The sequence below is a fragment of the Augochlora pura genome, chromosome 2, assembly GCF_028453695.1.
Source record: "Augochlora pura isolate Apur16 chromosome 2, APUR_v2.2.1, whole genome shotgun sequence".
NCBI classification, from domain to species: domain Eukaryota; kingdom Metazoa; phylum Arthropoda; class Insecta; order Hymenoptera; family Halictidae; genus Augochlora; species Augochlora pura.
The window spans coordinates 10,343,385-10,358,984 of record NC_135773.1 but is presented as its reverse complement, the minus strand read 5'-3'; the positions used below and the strand labels follow the sequence as shown (position 1 = coordinate 10,358,984).

At 30.5% G+C, this 15,600-nt stretch overlaps 2 protein-coding genes across 8 annotated transcripts; both read right to left on the bottom strand.

Annotated features, from left to right (window-relative positions):
- Positions 1 to 1,813: 1,813 nt before the first annotated feature.
- Positions 1,814 to 11,214, bottom strand: Tao (Serine/threonine-protein kinase Tao). Of its 5 annotated transcripts, none has more exons than XM_078189318.1 (13): positions 10,898 to 11,214; positions 10,053 to 10,094; positions 9,531 to 9,974; positions 9,099 to 9,447; positions 8,837 to 9,012; positions 8,553 to 8,715; positions 8,096 to 8,445; positions 7,759 to 8,004; positions 7,419 to 7,646; positions 7,100 to 7,339; positions 6,715 to 6,972; positions 6,370 to 6,626; positions 1,814 to 6,151 (listed from the first exon to the last, which is right to left on the bottom strand). In XM_078189318.1, the coding sequence occupies exons 3-13, from the start codon at positions 9,834 to 9,836 to the stop codon at positions 6,031 to 6,033; spliced, it is 2,694 nt and encodes an 897-aa protein (XP_078045444.1). In that variant the 5' UTR covers positions 9,837 to 9,974; positions 10,053 to 10,094; positions 10,898 to 11,214; the 3' UTR covers positions 1,814 to 6,030. The 5 variants fall into 5 exon arrangements, with proteins under 5 accessions (XP_078045444.1, XP_078045454.1, XP_078045439.1 ...); XM_078189328.1 differs by lacking the exon at positions 10,898 to 11,214 and adding an exon at positions 10,283 to 10,882; XM_078189313.1 differs by lacking the exon at positions 10,053 to 10,094.
- Positions 11,215 to 11,482: 268 nt separating this feature from the next.
- Car (vacuolar protein sorting-associated protein 33A) lies at positions 11,483 to 14,970 on the bottom strand. Of its 3 annotated transcripts, none has more exons than XM_078196183.1 (9): positions 14,365 to 14,970; positions 14,109 to 14,293; positions 13,769 to 13,965; positions 13,217 to 13,686; positions 13,016 to 13,136; positions 12,795 to 12,955; positions 12,177 to 12,722; positions 11,982 to 12,104; positions 11,483 to 11,896 (listed from the first exon to the last, which is right to left on the bottom strand). In XM_078196183.1, the coding sequence occupies exons 2-9, from the start codon at positions 14,211 to 14,213 to the stop codon at positions 11,808 to 11,810; spliced, it is 1,812 nt and encodes a 603-aa protein (XP_078052309.1). In that variant the 5' UTR covers positions 14,214 to 14,293; positions 14,365 to 14,970; the 3' UTR covers positions 11,483 to 11,807. The 3 variants fall into 3 exon arrangements, with proteins under 3 accessions (XP_078052309.1, XP_078052310.1, XP_078052311.1); XM_078196184.1 differs by having other exon boundaries at positions 14,109 to 14,258; XM_078196185.1 differs by having other exon boundaries at positions 14,109 to 14,248.
- Positions 14,971 to 15,600: the final 630 nt, after the last annotated feature.

Below are 15,600 nucleotides of genomic sequence, written 5' to 3'. Positions count from 1 at the left end.
AAATTTTAGATGCATTACAATGTTATGCGGAGAATAAGTTTCTATACTCGTATAAATCACAAAGTTGTGTATGGACGATAGTCGATGAGGAAAAACAATGATTCTTAGTATAATAATGGTAAGTATTCTTAGTTCGGTTTAAATTAAACAAATTAAACTACTTTTGTTATTACTCAATTTTTAAATGTAACAAGAGACTGATTTCCATATTTTTAATATATATCATTACAGAATGGTATCTATTTTCCAACTATGCATATGAAGCATATAGCATAATCATAATGTCCCATTAAATTTATATAACATACTATCAACTATTAGAATTAATTTTACCGCTAATGTAGTGAGCAATGAATAAGAGAAGTAGACTAGCAACTTCAATATTACTTCTGCTGTTGTGTAGTGTTTAAAATATGATGATATACATTCTGAAGAAATGATAACGTGTTAGATTTCATACTAAAGGTAATCTGAGTGTTTAGATAAAAAGATTGAATACATTAGATATAGTAGATTCATTTAATGAGCAGCTAGATCTATTTCAACTCGTCAGTACTTATGAGTATTTATAAGAAAACTGCAAAAGTTAAGTGAAGCCAAGGTCCTGAAGAACACAGGTCTTTCCATGTGGATCAAATCATGAACTTAAAAGGGAGTTAGGAAAGTCCAGTAACATACAGGACTTATACAATTGCAGAAATGGTAGAGCAATGAAATAAGATATTACCCCAAAATAATTTGCAATGTTACCATTTAGATAGTCATTAATAAGAATTATATTTGATGATTGATTATTTGCTAAAAAGAAGTAAAGTCTAGGATTGCATTGATCAAGATTTAAAATATCATGATCAATAGGAATAAAATAACAAGAGAATCAAAACTTTTTGGTATAAAATAATTGCACTCCATCCAGGAAGACTTAGATACATTGAGAATAGTACGGGGGAAAGCTTGGACACATTTTGATTTACAATAGCAGCATTGCGACAAAGACATAATTGTGCATTTAAAACAATGTTGATTGATGTTAATATATTATGCTAACAGCATATGAAACAGCAATTAAAAAAACACTAATATTAAATGACCTGTTTAATGTTGTCACAATCTAATTAATATATGTAAACTTAAAATTAAAAATTACAAATCAAAAAGACTAATTTTAATCCAAATTGCTAAAAAAGTAGTAGGCTATTTTAAAAGCACTACAATTATGTATTATTCAATATAAACCCAGACATCATTAAATGGACTATAATTTAAGGAATAATGGTTTTGAGCCTCATCCTATAACCATAAATCAGAAAATTCATGCAGTGTATAACATAAACAATTATGGATAGACCACAAGTGTACTTAATAAAACAGGGGAATATTTGTGAACTGTGCACTGCATTGTGTAAAATGTACAAATGAATTCAAATTCTGGTACTTATAGAATTTACATATTCCAGTGTGATAAGATGCTTTTTTATGGATCCTCTTGTTTTATATTTTGGCACAGCGTGTGGAGCTAGATGCATATGTATTTATTTATTGAATATTCGGAAATCCAAAATTAAGGTCCACATACTTGTGTCTATGGAGGTGGGAACGAAATAAAGACAAAGACATAAAATGCAATACTTGAACTACATACAAGGCTATGTAGGACATTGAGCTTATGTTTGAAAATTACAATTGTGATTCCTACAGAGCAAAAATTACATTATATCATTCCATACATTGTGATGATGCAAACATTAAATGGATTCCTGTCTACTCTGAAAGGGCCTTTATCAGGTTCAAAGATAGACTAACACTGTTAATATTTTATATTTAAATCAACTCAGAAAAAATGAGATTTATTTACAATTCTGCAGTCTACTGTGAAAATTTGTATTTCCGATACATTCTTTTCTAAATTATTATATATTAGTCACTTAATGCAATCCATAATTGTTTAGATGTATAGTATTCTGTAGACTAATAAAAATATTGTAATATCTTATACATGACTAAGAAATTTGCAAGTTTACCAAATTGAAATATAGAATTCGTAATCTCTAAAAATTACAAATTTTTCTATTAATAGAATTGTAAAGTTTTAATGTAATATTTTTATCGAAGATCTCTTTTCTTATATATCATTAGAAGTCATGGATACAGTGTAAAATATATAGATTTTACTTTTGATAATGCTTTACACATATTTTTGTCATAACATTTTTCTTCTTAAAAATTGTTTGTCATTTATAGATATACTATCATAAATAAATGATACACATGTACTAATCCTCATGCAATACTAAAATTAGTCAGAGAATCAATTTTATTTAAATCTATACAGTTAAATATGAATACTTTCTGAAGATTAACAGGTATAAATGTGTTAATCAAAATTCATAATTTAGCAACAAAAAGATATTTTCTTGTGAATATTGCCTTTAATATTGAAAAATTTCCTTGTGCATATACAATACGTTTTATCTATGGATATATAAGTAGTTTCTCCAATAATTGAAAATGCAAATAAATTTTTTTATGGAAGATGTTTGATTTGGTGGAGGATATTTTTATTACATACTATAAATTACATTGGCATCGAAATTTTCGTAAATAACAATTGAAAAAATACTTTATAAAGATTTTCTACCTAATCAAACATCTTGTAGTGAAAATTTATTTGTTATTTTCAATAGTAAAAGAAACAATTCCACGAATAAACTTCGATAACAAGTGAATCATAACTTTCAAATCAGGCATATTATACATTGATTGTATCGTATAGTATATGGATTGCAAGTAGACTAGGATTGTGAAATTATGGCTTATAATCGTTAATATGTTATAATTTAGAATGTAGCACGAACATCTTTAATAGTCTGCATTGTTTATAATCAATTTTAATAGTTTGTTAAAAATTTCTACTCAACTCATACAACTCCTTAAGAGAATAATCTAAGGAAGAGTTTAAATGTAATACATGTATGTAATTCTACAGACTTCAATGAATTAAGCACTACATTCTTTACTAGTGTATAACATGTGTAGATATTTACATATTTTAACATTACAAAAAATTCATTTGAATGTGACTGTCTTCAGTTAAAAAGTTTTGAACACAAATATATTTTCAACTTCGATCATTTTTAATTTTGCAATTGAACACATTTTCTACATTTATTGGTAGCTTTTATATTTTTATTCATTCGTCAACGAATAATATTATAATATATAGAAAATCGGAATGTGCGCTATAGTATTAATGCATGATTATACATATTACAACAAGAATGATTGATAACATATATGTTTTTAATTCTGCAAGGTAACTATAACAGTAGATAAATTACGTAAGATCATTTTTTTCCATTTTGAAATTAAAGATTTTTACTTTTAATATATTATAAAATTATTTTACTCTTCCCACATCGAAATAATACTCTAACGTATATGTAACTTAGCTTATAATGTATTGTACAGATTTATGGGCCACTAGACAGTATCAATTGTTACAATTGAAATATTAAATATAACAGAATGGAAATGTAAAACACTTTTTTGATTCAAAATTAACAATCATATATTATTTCTATTAATCATATTGTAAGGAAGATGCTGTTAATATTATTAGAAATGATTAAATATGAGTAAGAAAACAGCCACAGTCAACTGAGTTTGAATTTAATACTTCATAATGAAGATGGAGATATATAAAACAGAAAAAGTACATTGAAATGTTTTAAATGAAACAGCAAAATAAACAAATCAGATATTACAATATAAGAGTACAACATTGGGATGTGTACTGGAGAGAAACTTCAGGCAATCATAACAGAATATAACATAACTAAAATGTTGATAATACAAGCAGAATAATGCCATCATAACCATTTGACAAATATGTATAAGAGAAGTACCTTACTCATACCTGTTAAATCAACACAAAAGTTTTCTCGTATACTGGAGACGACATATGAACTATAAATGTATTTGCAGATTCGTTTTTGTAAGTGAAAGTAATATTATATACACACACATATATATAATATATTATTTATATATAATATAATATGTATTATATGTATATATAATATATATATATTATATATATATATACATTAACTTATTTAAATTACCAAATATATGTACACATTTCTGATCAATTAAAATCACATGAGTCATTGGATGCAACAATGAAGTACTTTAAACTATTTTAATTTACTGCATAATGTATCTATTATTTTTACTTCAGAGAAATATGTATACGAATTGTATTGATTTACTAAGTGTTGGAAGTATTCATATAATGATACTGTTTATATTGTAATTAAGTACTTGAAAGTAAACGAATGTTGCTTTTAAAGTATGAACAAATCGATAATTTTGTTTAATTTTATATTTAGTTTGTATTACGTGTCTTAGAGCGAAATAGTTGAAGTGGATTATGCAATTCAGTTTTTAATATGGAAATGTGAAATGCATTTGAAGGTAATATGAAGTTTTATAAATTAGATTTATGTTTTATATTTACATTGAGTTAAAAATTGTAGAAATGTTTTCAATAAATTATTATGTTCTGACTATTCAAGACAAGTTATGAAGACCTTAGTTGGACTTTATATTAACATTACACAGAGAGAACAAATACTTTTCATCGAACCTTATAAATTAATATTCATACTAAACACTTACCAATGAAGATCTTCAAAAATCACTTTGAATAACAGGAGAATATATATAAAAATATATCGCTCTCTTTAAAAAAGACTGAACAACTTTGAAATACTTTTTACCATTGAGGAATAAATCACACAAAAACATAAACAGTATTTTCCATTCTAAAAATATGAATATTAATTTGGACGAACAGTTTTGTATACTTTTTTCTGTATAAAGTACTTCCTTTTGATTTCATGCATATTATGATTACTTAAAAGTGTATGTCAATGTCTCAATGCAACTGATATTACTCATACCAATGGAAAGATTAATATACATGTAATTCATGAATGGTTGTTTGAGGCTTCATATCCAAAATTATCAAATAAAAATTAAGAATATCAATGTTGAAAGGAATTTGAAGTGGACACTGTCGTATTTTGGTAATTCAACAATAATTTTATTATCAATTTAATTTTTGATATTGACATTTCTTCTTAATAATGTAAAACAAATCGTATAAAATTGTAAAAAAGTGTCTTTCAATTTTTGAAATTAATCTCTCATTGAAATAACGAATATGCCCTAACACGAATGAATTATAGTAACTGCTTTAACTAAATTTGTATTATTAGATTGATTATCATTTAGTAAATTTAATTATTGCATTAAGAATGCAGTTAAATAAATAGGTCAGCTCACTTAGGTTTTTATAAATCAGACTAAATATTCTTGAAAGTTTGAAATAAAGTTTCGAAGATCAACACACATAATTGTCGGTAAGATCATTTAATACTAGACCTTCGATAAACTAAAATCTTACCAAAAATATAGTTCCTTGTTGTTCGTATATCAAATCTTTAATTAGTCAAAATCAAATACGTAATAACTGGAGCATTATGATTATACTATTTCATTAATTATTATAATTGCAAGATATTGATAAATAAATGTCTCTAAACATTTTTTGTAGTCGCATATAAAATTTTTCTGTATAATTAGCTGGCTTACTTCAATCCCAATAAGATTGATACTTAAAACGTTTTTTCATTTTTCTTTCATTACTTCTATTTACTTCACAAGGTATTTGGATATGGTTAATAAATATTACAACGTTGCAAAAAGCATCTAAGTTCTTCAATATGAAGCTCTCTTTCCGAATAGATCACGTTGACATATTTTGACAATTAAAAAATATGCTGTTACATTAATTTCAGTCCAATACACATTCCCAACCCTAACAAACCTTTTAGGTTTGCGTTAATGCACGTAACGAGTCAACTTCTGCTATGTATAAGTCAATGAATCAAACGTCGGTAAACTCGTTATGCACTCACTACAGGCAAACGTACATACATACATATTCTATCAATATGATTAAAATTAAAGACTATTAGGGGGGAAGGATGTAGAACTATTACTGTGAGCCAGACTTAACATTGAGCCACTAAGGCTTTCATCGTCTGGATAAGATTCTTTTGATGCCTCAGCTATCGCCAGAGCACTGCAATAATTTAAAACAAAAAATATATATAGGTACAACTATAAAAAAAACGCTATCGTAAAAACTTCAATTTATATTTTTTAATACGCTAAGGAATTTTACTAAAAATTAGATTTAAACAATTTTAACTTTGAGCGATTTCAACAAAATAAAACGAAAATATTCGAAATATCTTTTCTTCACTTTCTATCGCTTACCATACATAAAAACTTCCATACCTGAATCCTATTCTTGCACTTTCCTCATCAAATTGTTGTAATTCACGTTCTTGTCTTTCATGTAGTAGACGTATTCGTTCGCTACGTTCACTAAGAAATTCTTCAGTTTCAAGTTCCATTTTTTGTTCAAGTAAAGCTCGTCTAACCGATACTCGATCTTCTAATTCGCGACGTTCTCGATTCCTTTGAGCTTCAGCTTGCATCTTATTTTTCGATTGGTATGCCATTAAAATTTCTAATTCATAATTTAATCTTTCCTACAAGCAAACAAGAAGAAAATGCATATTATAAATAATAGAATATATTTATTTTTCATATTCTAAATGTTCTAATACAACATCTTACTTTGAGATTATGGCATTCAACTTCTTGTGACTCGTCTAACCGTATACTTTGTTTTTGAAGCATTTCAGCAATACTCTGTTCATATTGATCACCTAACAAGGCTAATTTTCGTCTCTGTTCTTCTTTCAATTTTTTAATAACCGCTTTCTGTTCTTCTTTAGCCGTTGTTTGTAATATTTGAGCTTTTAATGCTTTATATTGCCGCGTTTGTATTTTACATGTCTCCCTAAACTGTTTGCGAATCTGCATTTCTTTTTGCTGAAATAACAAATGTATAATATGTTAATATGTACGGACATATTCTAATGTTTAGTTTGCTATTACATAGCGACCTTTTCGAAGTTGACTGCTTTAGTTTTATATAAAACTTAAATGTTTAGCTTACTTTGAGACTCTTAGGTTGCTGTTTGAGTTCTAATGCATGTTTTTTACGCAAGTCACGCTCCGCCCTTTGCATATAATCTTGTTGATTAGCAAGTTCAGTTGCATGCTGCCGTTGAACTTGATCTTCCCGAAGCGCGTGAACTGCTCTTTGCTGTCTATACTCTAGTTCTTGTGTTTTTTCATGATGTCGTAATAACATATTATGTGCTTGTTCTAGCTGTTGTTGTCTCTTATTTAATTCCTATTTATCAGAATATATCATTATAATCTTTGCAAAACAGTATCTTATATTTATGAAGTCGTAATATCATCAAACAAACCTCTCGTAGCAATTCTTGCTCTAAACTATGAAAAATGAGCAACTTTTTTCTGCGGAATTTACGAATTTCGAAATCAAGATATTCTCTTTGGCCTCGTGCAAGCCGTTGTTCTTCTTGCGCCTCCATTTGTCGTAAATTATCTTTATGACTCTGAAGCGTTGCATCCCGTTGCCGTTTCGGTGTAACTTCATCTTGTGATAATTCTTTTTTCCATCTCTCCTTAAACGCCTGAAAAGGAAAGACGTCTTTAATGCTACTAAATATCATCATAATATACTAAGGATAAAAACGTTTCTTATATAATTTAGAAAAAAAATTATTATCTTCTAACTTTTCTTACTTTATACTCCCTTTTCTGTTGTGCTTCCAGTGCTTTACGATCAGCCTCTTGCCTACTTGTAATCTCTTTATGAAGCTTCTTTTCTGCGTTTTGGTTTTGTTTCAGTTTACGTTCTAATTCCTGTAGATGCCTCAATTGAAGTTTCTCTAATTCTTTGCTAAATTGTTGTAAAAGTGTTTCGTATTCCTTGTCTAATAATTGTTTATGTGATTCCATTTCCATCTTACAACGTTCTTCCAATTTTACCTATTTACATAACACATATTGTAGTTACATATATATGAGGTGGTTTTTTAATAGCTGATTAAAAAACGAAAAGTAATGAAAAAATACTTACCAAAGCACCTTGATGTTCTCGTCTCATTCTCTTGTATCCACTCATCTGTTCATGCATCTCTTCCTGCATGTGTTCCTTCTGTTGTTTAGTCACAATTGATGTCGTCCTAATTGTTGCAAAATTATTGGCACCATGCTCAAGAAGATTGGCAGTAACACCACCCGCTGATATTTTATGTCGATTTCGCACAGATCCCGTGGAATAATCATTTGAATCAGCATTTGGCAGTGGTAGGCTGTTCGTGGAGGAACTTTGAGAACTCGCAGAAACACCCATTGAATGAATAGAATGCTCTGATGTAATCGAATTACTCTTGCTACTATCACCACCTGTTTGTTCATCGGGAGTACCTGCAAGATATTGAAAGATAAATTAATAAAACAAAACCAAGTGTAAACAAACATTGTTACTAAAAATGAGAAATCTTGGAGTATTACAAATTTTTAATATAACATACCATCAGTATCGCCAACTGTACTCTCAGTTTCACAAGCATCAATCATTAAGATCTTCTTCATCTTCCGATAATTTAAATTATCCAACTCTCTAACAGCAGCTTTCGTCCTCTGAATTAAGTCTATTAAAACTTGAGGAGAACGCGTTCTGGTGATATATTGATGCTGTAAATTTGAAAGTCTGTAAGATGACAGCTAACTAAACAACAGTATGTGTTCCTTGGAAGATTAACCATTAAATTCAGAAAGATCGAATATTTAAAAAAAATGTAAATTAAGGACTCACTGATAACAGATCTGCAGAAGATGGTCTCTCGCTTGGACTTTTGATAAGACATACTTCAACGAAACGTCGGAAAACATCTGACCAATTTGAAGAATTTAAAGTTGGTGCGTCATTCTGAGCAATATGATACAGAGCACTCATGGCATTCATGTTAAAATAAGGTGGTTTTCTCTCCGCTATAATTATATTTATATATTATTCTGGATTAATAGAATTAATCGTTAACATATTGATATATTTAAAATTATTCACTCCGCAGTACCTAGTTCAATACATGTTATACCAAGAGACCATACATCCACTTTCCCATCATATTGTCCTTCGTCCATAGCTAATATCACTTCTGGTGCCATCCAATAAGGAGTACCTACAAAGCTATTTGCTGGCCATTTTATACTTGCAGAACCAAAATCTGCCAATTTTACTGTTCCATTTTCAGTAAGTAAAATATTCCCTGCCTTAACATCCCTATGGATCCTTCCATAACCATGAAGATAATTCAAACCATTCAGTACACCATCACAAATCGCAGCTATTTCATCTTCTTTTAAGGGTCTTTTGTGGACTTCGATAATGTCTGATGCAGATCCAAGGCAATATTCCATCACCAACTGTGATTTATAATTTTGTGTATAATAATAATAATAATAAATGATATATTTAAATAACTAAATTTATCTGAAAACATATATACCCAGGCAGTATGGTCCCTGAGGTAGCAACCTTTATATTTTATTGTGTTAGGATGATCAAGCTGTCTAAGAAACCGTATTTCTTTCAGAATATCTTGCCATTTTTCAACCGTTTGTTTTCCCAAATATGTCATTTTTTTGATGGCAACAATCTCTTTGGTAACCAAACATCGTGCATAATAAACAGCGCCAAAACTACCATGCCCAATTTCGCGTAAGTCCTCAAATATTTTCTCCGGATCATTTTTTTCAAATAATTCAGCAATCTCTGGATCCTTAAGACTACCAGGCCTTGCAACAGCTGGCATAGTAAAGGTGTTAATAACTAAATGGCCGAGGCCTATTTCAGACACCGTTAGACGTCTTCCTGCCTTTCGATCTTCTACCCTAAATTTTATAATCTTATTTAAACCTCTGTCAGTCCATTCCAAAATTCAATATTCTATCTGTGAAAAAAACATAAGTAATAAATTTTAATATTATAATTAATCGCTTATAGTGATATGTATATTAAATGGTATTACTTAAGATTTATCTGTATTTTTCTTTATATTGTATGTCCTATCCTATAATTACAAAATCCAGCATATATCATTAACGGAAAGAATGCACAAATAGTGTACAAATACACAAAAATAATAATGTATGAGATTTTATACAATAAAATATTTACTGCATACATTTAAATAAGTACATACATATTATTGTGCAGCAAATAATTTTATGAAACAATGAAATAATGTGAATCTCATACCTTTGTTTCATATTTTCCTGCTTCAATGTGTTATACAATTAAGTTAATAACAGCAGGCGCTTTTTTAAATAAAAAAAAAACTTATATGAACTTAAATAATGCGAAGTTAAAGCAACACCAAATCTTGTCACTACAAAGTGTTTTCTTGTTTAATTAAAACTAACTTGACACTTATCACGAGGTCCTCAATACAAATCACACCACACCAATCTATCAGTCGATAAATGCATTAGATTCTAAGGAATATCGTATGTTTTTAAAAAGAATATCCACGAAGAATGTCGAAAAGAATTTAATCGGTACTGATGCGAGGATACTAAATGACAAACATTTCTACACGAGAAACAGAAATAATTGTAAAACTAGGGTTGGTAAGTAAAGAAGGCGGTCGAGTGAAATTTGCAGGAGATAGAAATGCGGGCGTAAGGAGGGTTGGGTCTCTGTCTCGAAGCAATCGCGTCAGATTGGTCCCGTAAATACAGCAGAGGGACATTGTCGGTGTGGTTGAAAACGCTTGCCGTGTTTGGGTCGAATGTATGACATCACGATCGGATCCCGGTATATCAACTGAAATTTATCCCAAGCTCCGGCTGCAAGGAAAAAAATGATATTCACCTCCAAAATGGCGAGGGAGCAGGCACGGAAGCATGCGCGCAGCTTCGAGCACTCTCTTCAGGCGGAGTAGCTCTTTTTCCTGAACTTGGCCGATCCTTCGAGCATATTAAGATATCCGAGGATCACAGTTTTCCGTAGTGCAAACGCACCGCACCCCGGAAAAGTACACGTCTCGTACGTGTCACGCACGTACGCACACACGCGCGAGACGCGACAATCCGCGGCAACGCAACAATACGGCACCCACCGTCGGCTCAGACACGAGAATTCGCAAATTTTTTGACGCCTTTTCGCCTGCCCTGGGTGTACTCTATGGTAAGCGATTTTCTGTCAATGATGAGTGGCGCTCTGTATCGGTCAAGTTTTCAACTAATGGAAGTTACCGATAACAATGTTCTACTCCTTTACCAATTGCAAGTCATGAGAATTAGATCAAATTTAGGATGTATCCTTACTTAGCATGTTTAATTAAAATAGATGTTTGATAACAAAAATCTACTTAAAAATGTAAAGACGATTTTCTTTGGTTCACATGATTAAAGGTAGATGAAAACAACTATTTCTTCAAGATAAGCAACATAGGAATCATTAAAAATTTGTCCAATGAGACACTTTATTGTAATATATTTGAAAGACATGTTTCATTGTTTGGATACATTAAAGTAAATTTTCGGTGTTTTACTTCTTTCATGTTGGAAAAATCTTACGATTACATACACGTTTGCCTCTAAATCAAATAAATACTACAAACAAACAATAATAATTTACATATAATACATCATTAGTTATGCATAAATTGTTTGAAAATATTAAATATAGGAAGATAAAAGAGATATAATTAACAATTCTCTTTGTATAACTCTGCATTCATTTGCACTGTATCAATTAAAATAGTATTATGTATAATAAATTATAAATTCTCAAAATCTTCCGTCAACGATGTCAAAAATGTGTTACCATTTATTATCTCTGTTGTGCAGACAACGAATTCCACATTTGCTGCAAACAAAATTCTTTTTAAAATGTATTACATAAATAAATACTCAACCAATGTTTATGTTTCATTCGGCGACGTATTACTTACAATCTTCTTGCTGGGACAAAAATCTAAGCGCAGAAATTTCTGCAAAAGTACAGCCTCCAATAAAAAAAACCATGACCAATTTCGGTAGTTCAGAGTTGGAATCTTCACTTGTCATAGAATTTCCTACAAAATAATGTGAGTAAGATTGATGTAAATTAATTAAAAGATTTGCGCTACTGCAAACAAATTTCGTACTTCGTCCAGAAGAAGGAACATTAACTGGAACACTATTCACAGTAGGGCCTGGTAATAAACCCATTACATCATTTAAGCCCTGCCAACCATTTGGTTGTACAAGATGTTCTGCTAATCGAATACTTAATGGCGCATATATGGAATGTACGTAACTGATATCTTTTGGAGCAATTTCACTTTCATCTTCAACTGTAAGTCTTAATGCTTTCCGTAAAACAGCATACTGACGATTAGATTGTTGTTGCTTTAATAATCCAGCCCTTTCTAAGTTCAAAATAGTTGGCAAATGTTGGTAGCCATATGTTTGTATTATTTCCCTTTTATAATAATCTAGTAGTTTTAGTTTAAGGCCAGAATTTGTTAAGGACTGTATGCAAAGAAGCCGCAAAATCTTAAGGAGCGGTTGTTTTTGGGCTATCAGATCTTCTATATATGCATTTGGTTTATCTGTGTCAATACAATTCAACAATTCTTGTTCAATTTGTAGAGATTCCAAAAAGCTACATGAATCTGTGACTTCCTTTATCATTTCTGCTATTGTTGCATCTAAAAACAAGTAAAAATAAAATACATTTGTTACTATACATATAGTTAATACTAATCAAATAGATATTGTACGTTTTGCTAATGATTGTTTGGTAGCTAACATTTGTGGTAACCGTGCTACAAATTGCTTAATTTCTTGCACGCTTTTATTTACATATTTTCCATCCAACTGTGATGAAATATCTCTAGCTTTTTTACTAAGCACTGGTCCTACACCATTAAAGTTTTTGTCCCTGCAATTATATAGAAGTTATAAAATATTGAATTACATTGAAAAGCATACAAAAACTTACCTAATTTCTGCAAATAGCTCATCACCAGAATTAAGTACGATTTGCTCCTTTTCCTTAAGAGACATTGCTGTTGGCGAATCCTCTGAATCATGAAATTTTTTTGCTGGTAACAGAACAGCATCTGAAATTGTGACAAAAGAAATCTTATTGTAATGGTATATTGAAAATATAGCATATGTTTTAAGTGAACAAATACTTTACTATATTTTATTCCAAAAATTTCATCTATTAATCCTTCATATGTCAACTGTGTAACTAAAGGCGAAAGTAAATCCACGGATCGATCTAATAACAGTAAATGTTCTACAATAGTTGGTTGTGTATTCTCTTCTTCTCGATTAAATTTTTTTAATAGCTCCCACACTTTACTAGCAGCAGGACCTCTGCCTGTGATTTTTGGAATCTTTCCATATATTCTTTCTAAACCACGAATAGCTTGTGCTACTTGATATAAACATGTGGGATCATTTGCTAAGTGAAAGTCTTTAAATGATCCACTGAGTTCCATAGACAAAAGATCACTATCAAGTGGAAACAAATCACATTCAAATTGTTGTATAGAGTTAAAACATCCAAAGACTCCTCGAATAAAAAGTTTCCTTTCGCAAAGGTGACTTGTTCGAGGTACAAAAATGACATGAAACGATTTGCGTGGTTTTAATTTTTTTTCACTAAAAATGGATCACTATGTCAGTTTTAATACGTCATTACAAAGAAAACAATATTAAAAGTTATTTTTTAGTTAGTACATACCAATAAATAGTGTCAGCAATTAAATTCATAAGATCTAATTGAGGCCTAGTAATAAATATTACATTAGTAATATCTGGTGGTATTGACAATAATCCACCTTGCAATGGATACATTTTAACCACGTTGCGTTTCTCCAATAAATTACAATTTGCAATAAGACCAATTGGTCCTTCAAGAGATTGATCCCATATAATTGCCTATTAAAACATTATTCAGTATATTCTTTATAACAATTTTTAATTAACTCAAACAATATAGGAATTCTAAATAACAATTCTTCAAATGGTTGAAATAATATAAATAGGATTAAAAATTAGAAGTGAATGAGTAGTTTTAATACCTTTGTGCCGGCATATTCTGCGAGTAAGCAAAATAATTCTTTTCTTGCTAGTTCTTGAATAATGCTTACATTTAATCGACCAGTTGATAAATGCACCGATGACATATTCGTAATCTACCTTGTAGCTACTTCGTAAATTCCTATTAAATCCTGTTATTAAATTTTCTATTTGACTTCGTTTGCTTCTGTTTTAAATTTACAACATATTGTCCTTAACAAGACGAAATTAGATATTTAATAGTTTAATAATACAGACCTAAAATTTGATAAATATCTCATTCAATATGAGACTAAGTATACATGCATATAAACATACAGTATACATGTACGACAAAATACATTTATGGCCCAACGCCCCACTAAATTTGCTGGAACGGTGGAACTAGACAGAGATGAGTGCTAAATACATACATATCCACTCTCATCTCTGGCACCTTTGGTCATGGGTGTGTGGTACGTGGTACTCAAGTGAAACAATCACTGCGACGATGAAGGTATGTTTTCATAAAACGGTAAGATGTAAACAAATACAGCATCTCAAATTTTGCAAGATTCTTCACCTTTAAAGCGTTCTGTTAGCGAGTATAGGAGCAGAGATTGCTTTGCACTGATTGGTTGTAAAATCAATACTAATGCTGATATGTATTTAAATGATGAGGATGCTTGTAAAAGTTAACAGAGGTAGAAAAATTGTACAAAATCTGAGGTATTTACCGCAGTATATAGTGATAGATAGTAATGTAATGTTTTTTCTCGAACAACGGCTGTACGACCTTATGTTGAATATATGACGGTACTTCGGTTTCGTATCCGAATAAAAAGTAGTCGGTATATAGTTGATTAAACTACAGCACAATAATGTACACAGTTCTGGAGATATAGCGGAAACGGAAGTTACGCTTGGAGCATATATAATACAATGCATGGATGCCTTAAATTCTGAGTACGGTAATGTTTTGATATACTGCACGATGTCGGGGACAAAGTGTTCAGAAATGCGAGGGTACGTATAGAAAATGCCTTTCTCTGATTGGTTGATGCTCCACAGTTAAGCAATGCTGACCTCATAGTATTAAACAAAGAGAGGAAGTGACGAGTGAGCAAGATAACAGGACATCAATACAAGCAAATGAAACAAGTCACATCGGTGACCAATGTAGCTTGTCTCTTTTTACTATGCTTGTGATCTCACTCTATTCGCGCATCTGTTTGCCTGGTGCTCCATCTGAAACACTCAGCGCGATATTCGACTTGTATTTTTCCCTTTGTAGGTAGAAGACTTCTGAAGAGAATAATAAGTATTAAATAAAGGAATCTGTAGAACACAAGAGATTGTTGTTGCTTCTGTCTTCATATAACTATATATCCTCATAAAATAACATAAAAGCAAATCCAATTAACAAATATTCGCTTTATGATTCGAATAATTGTAGAATGTCCGAATCAATAGACGGAAGAGTTTGTTTGGATAAATAGATGAAATAGATTGTTC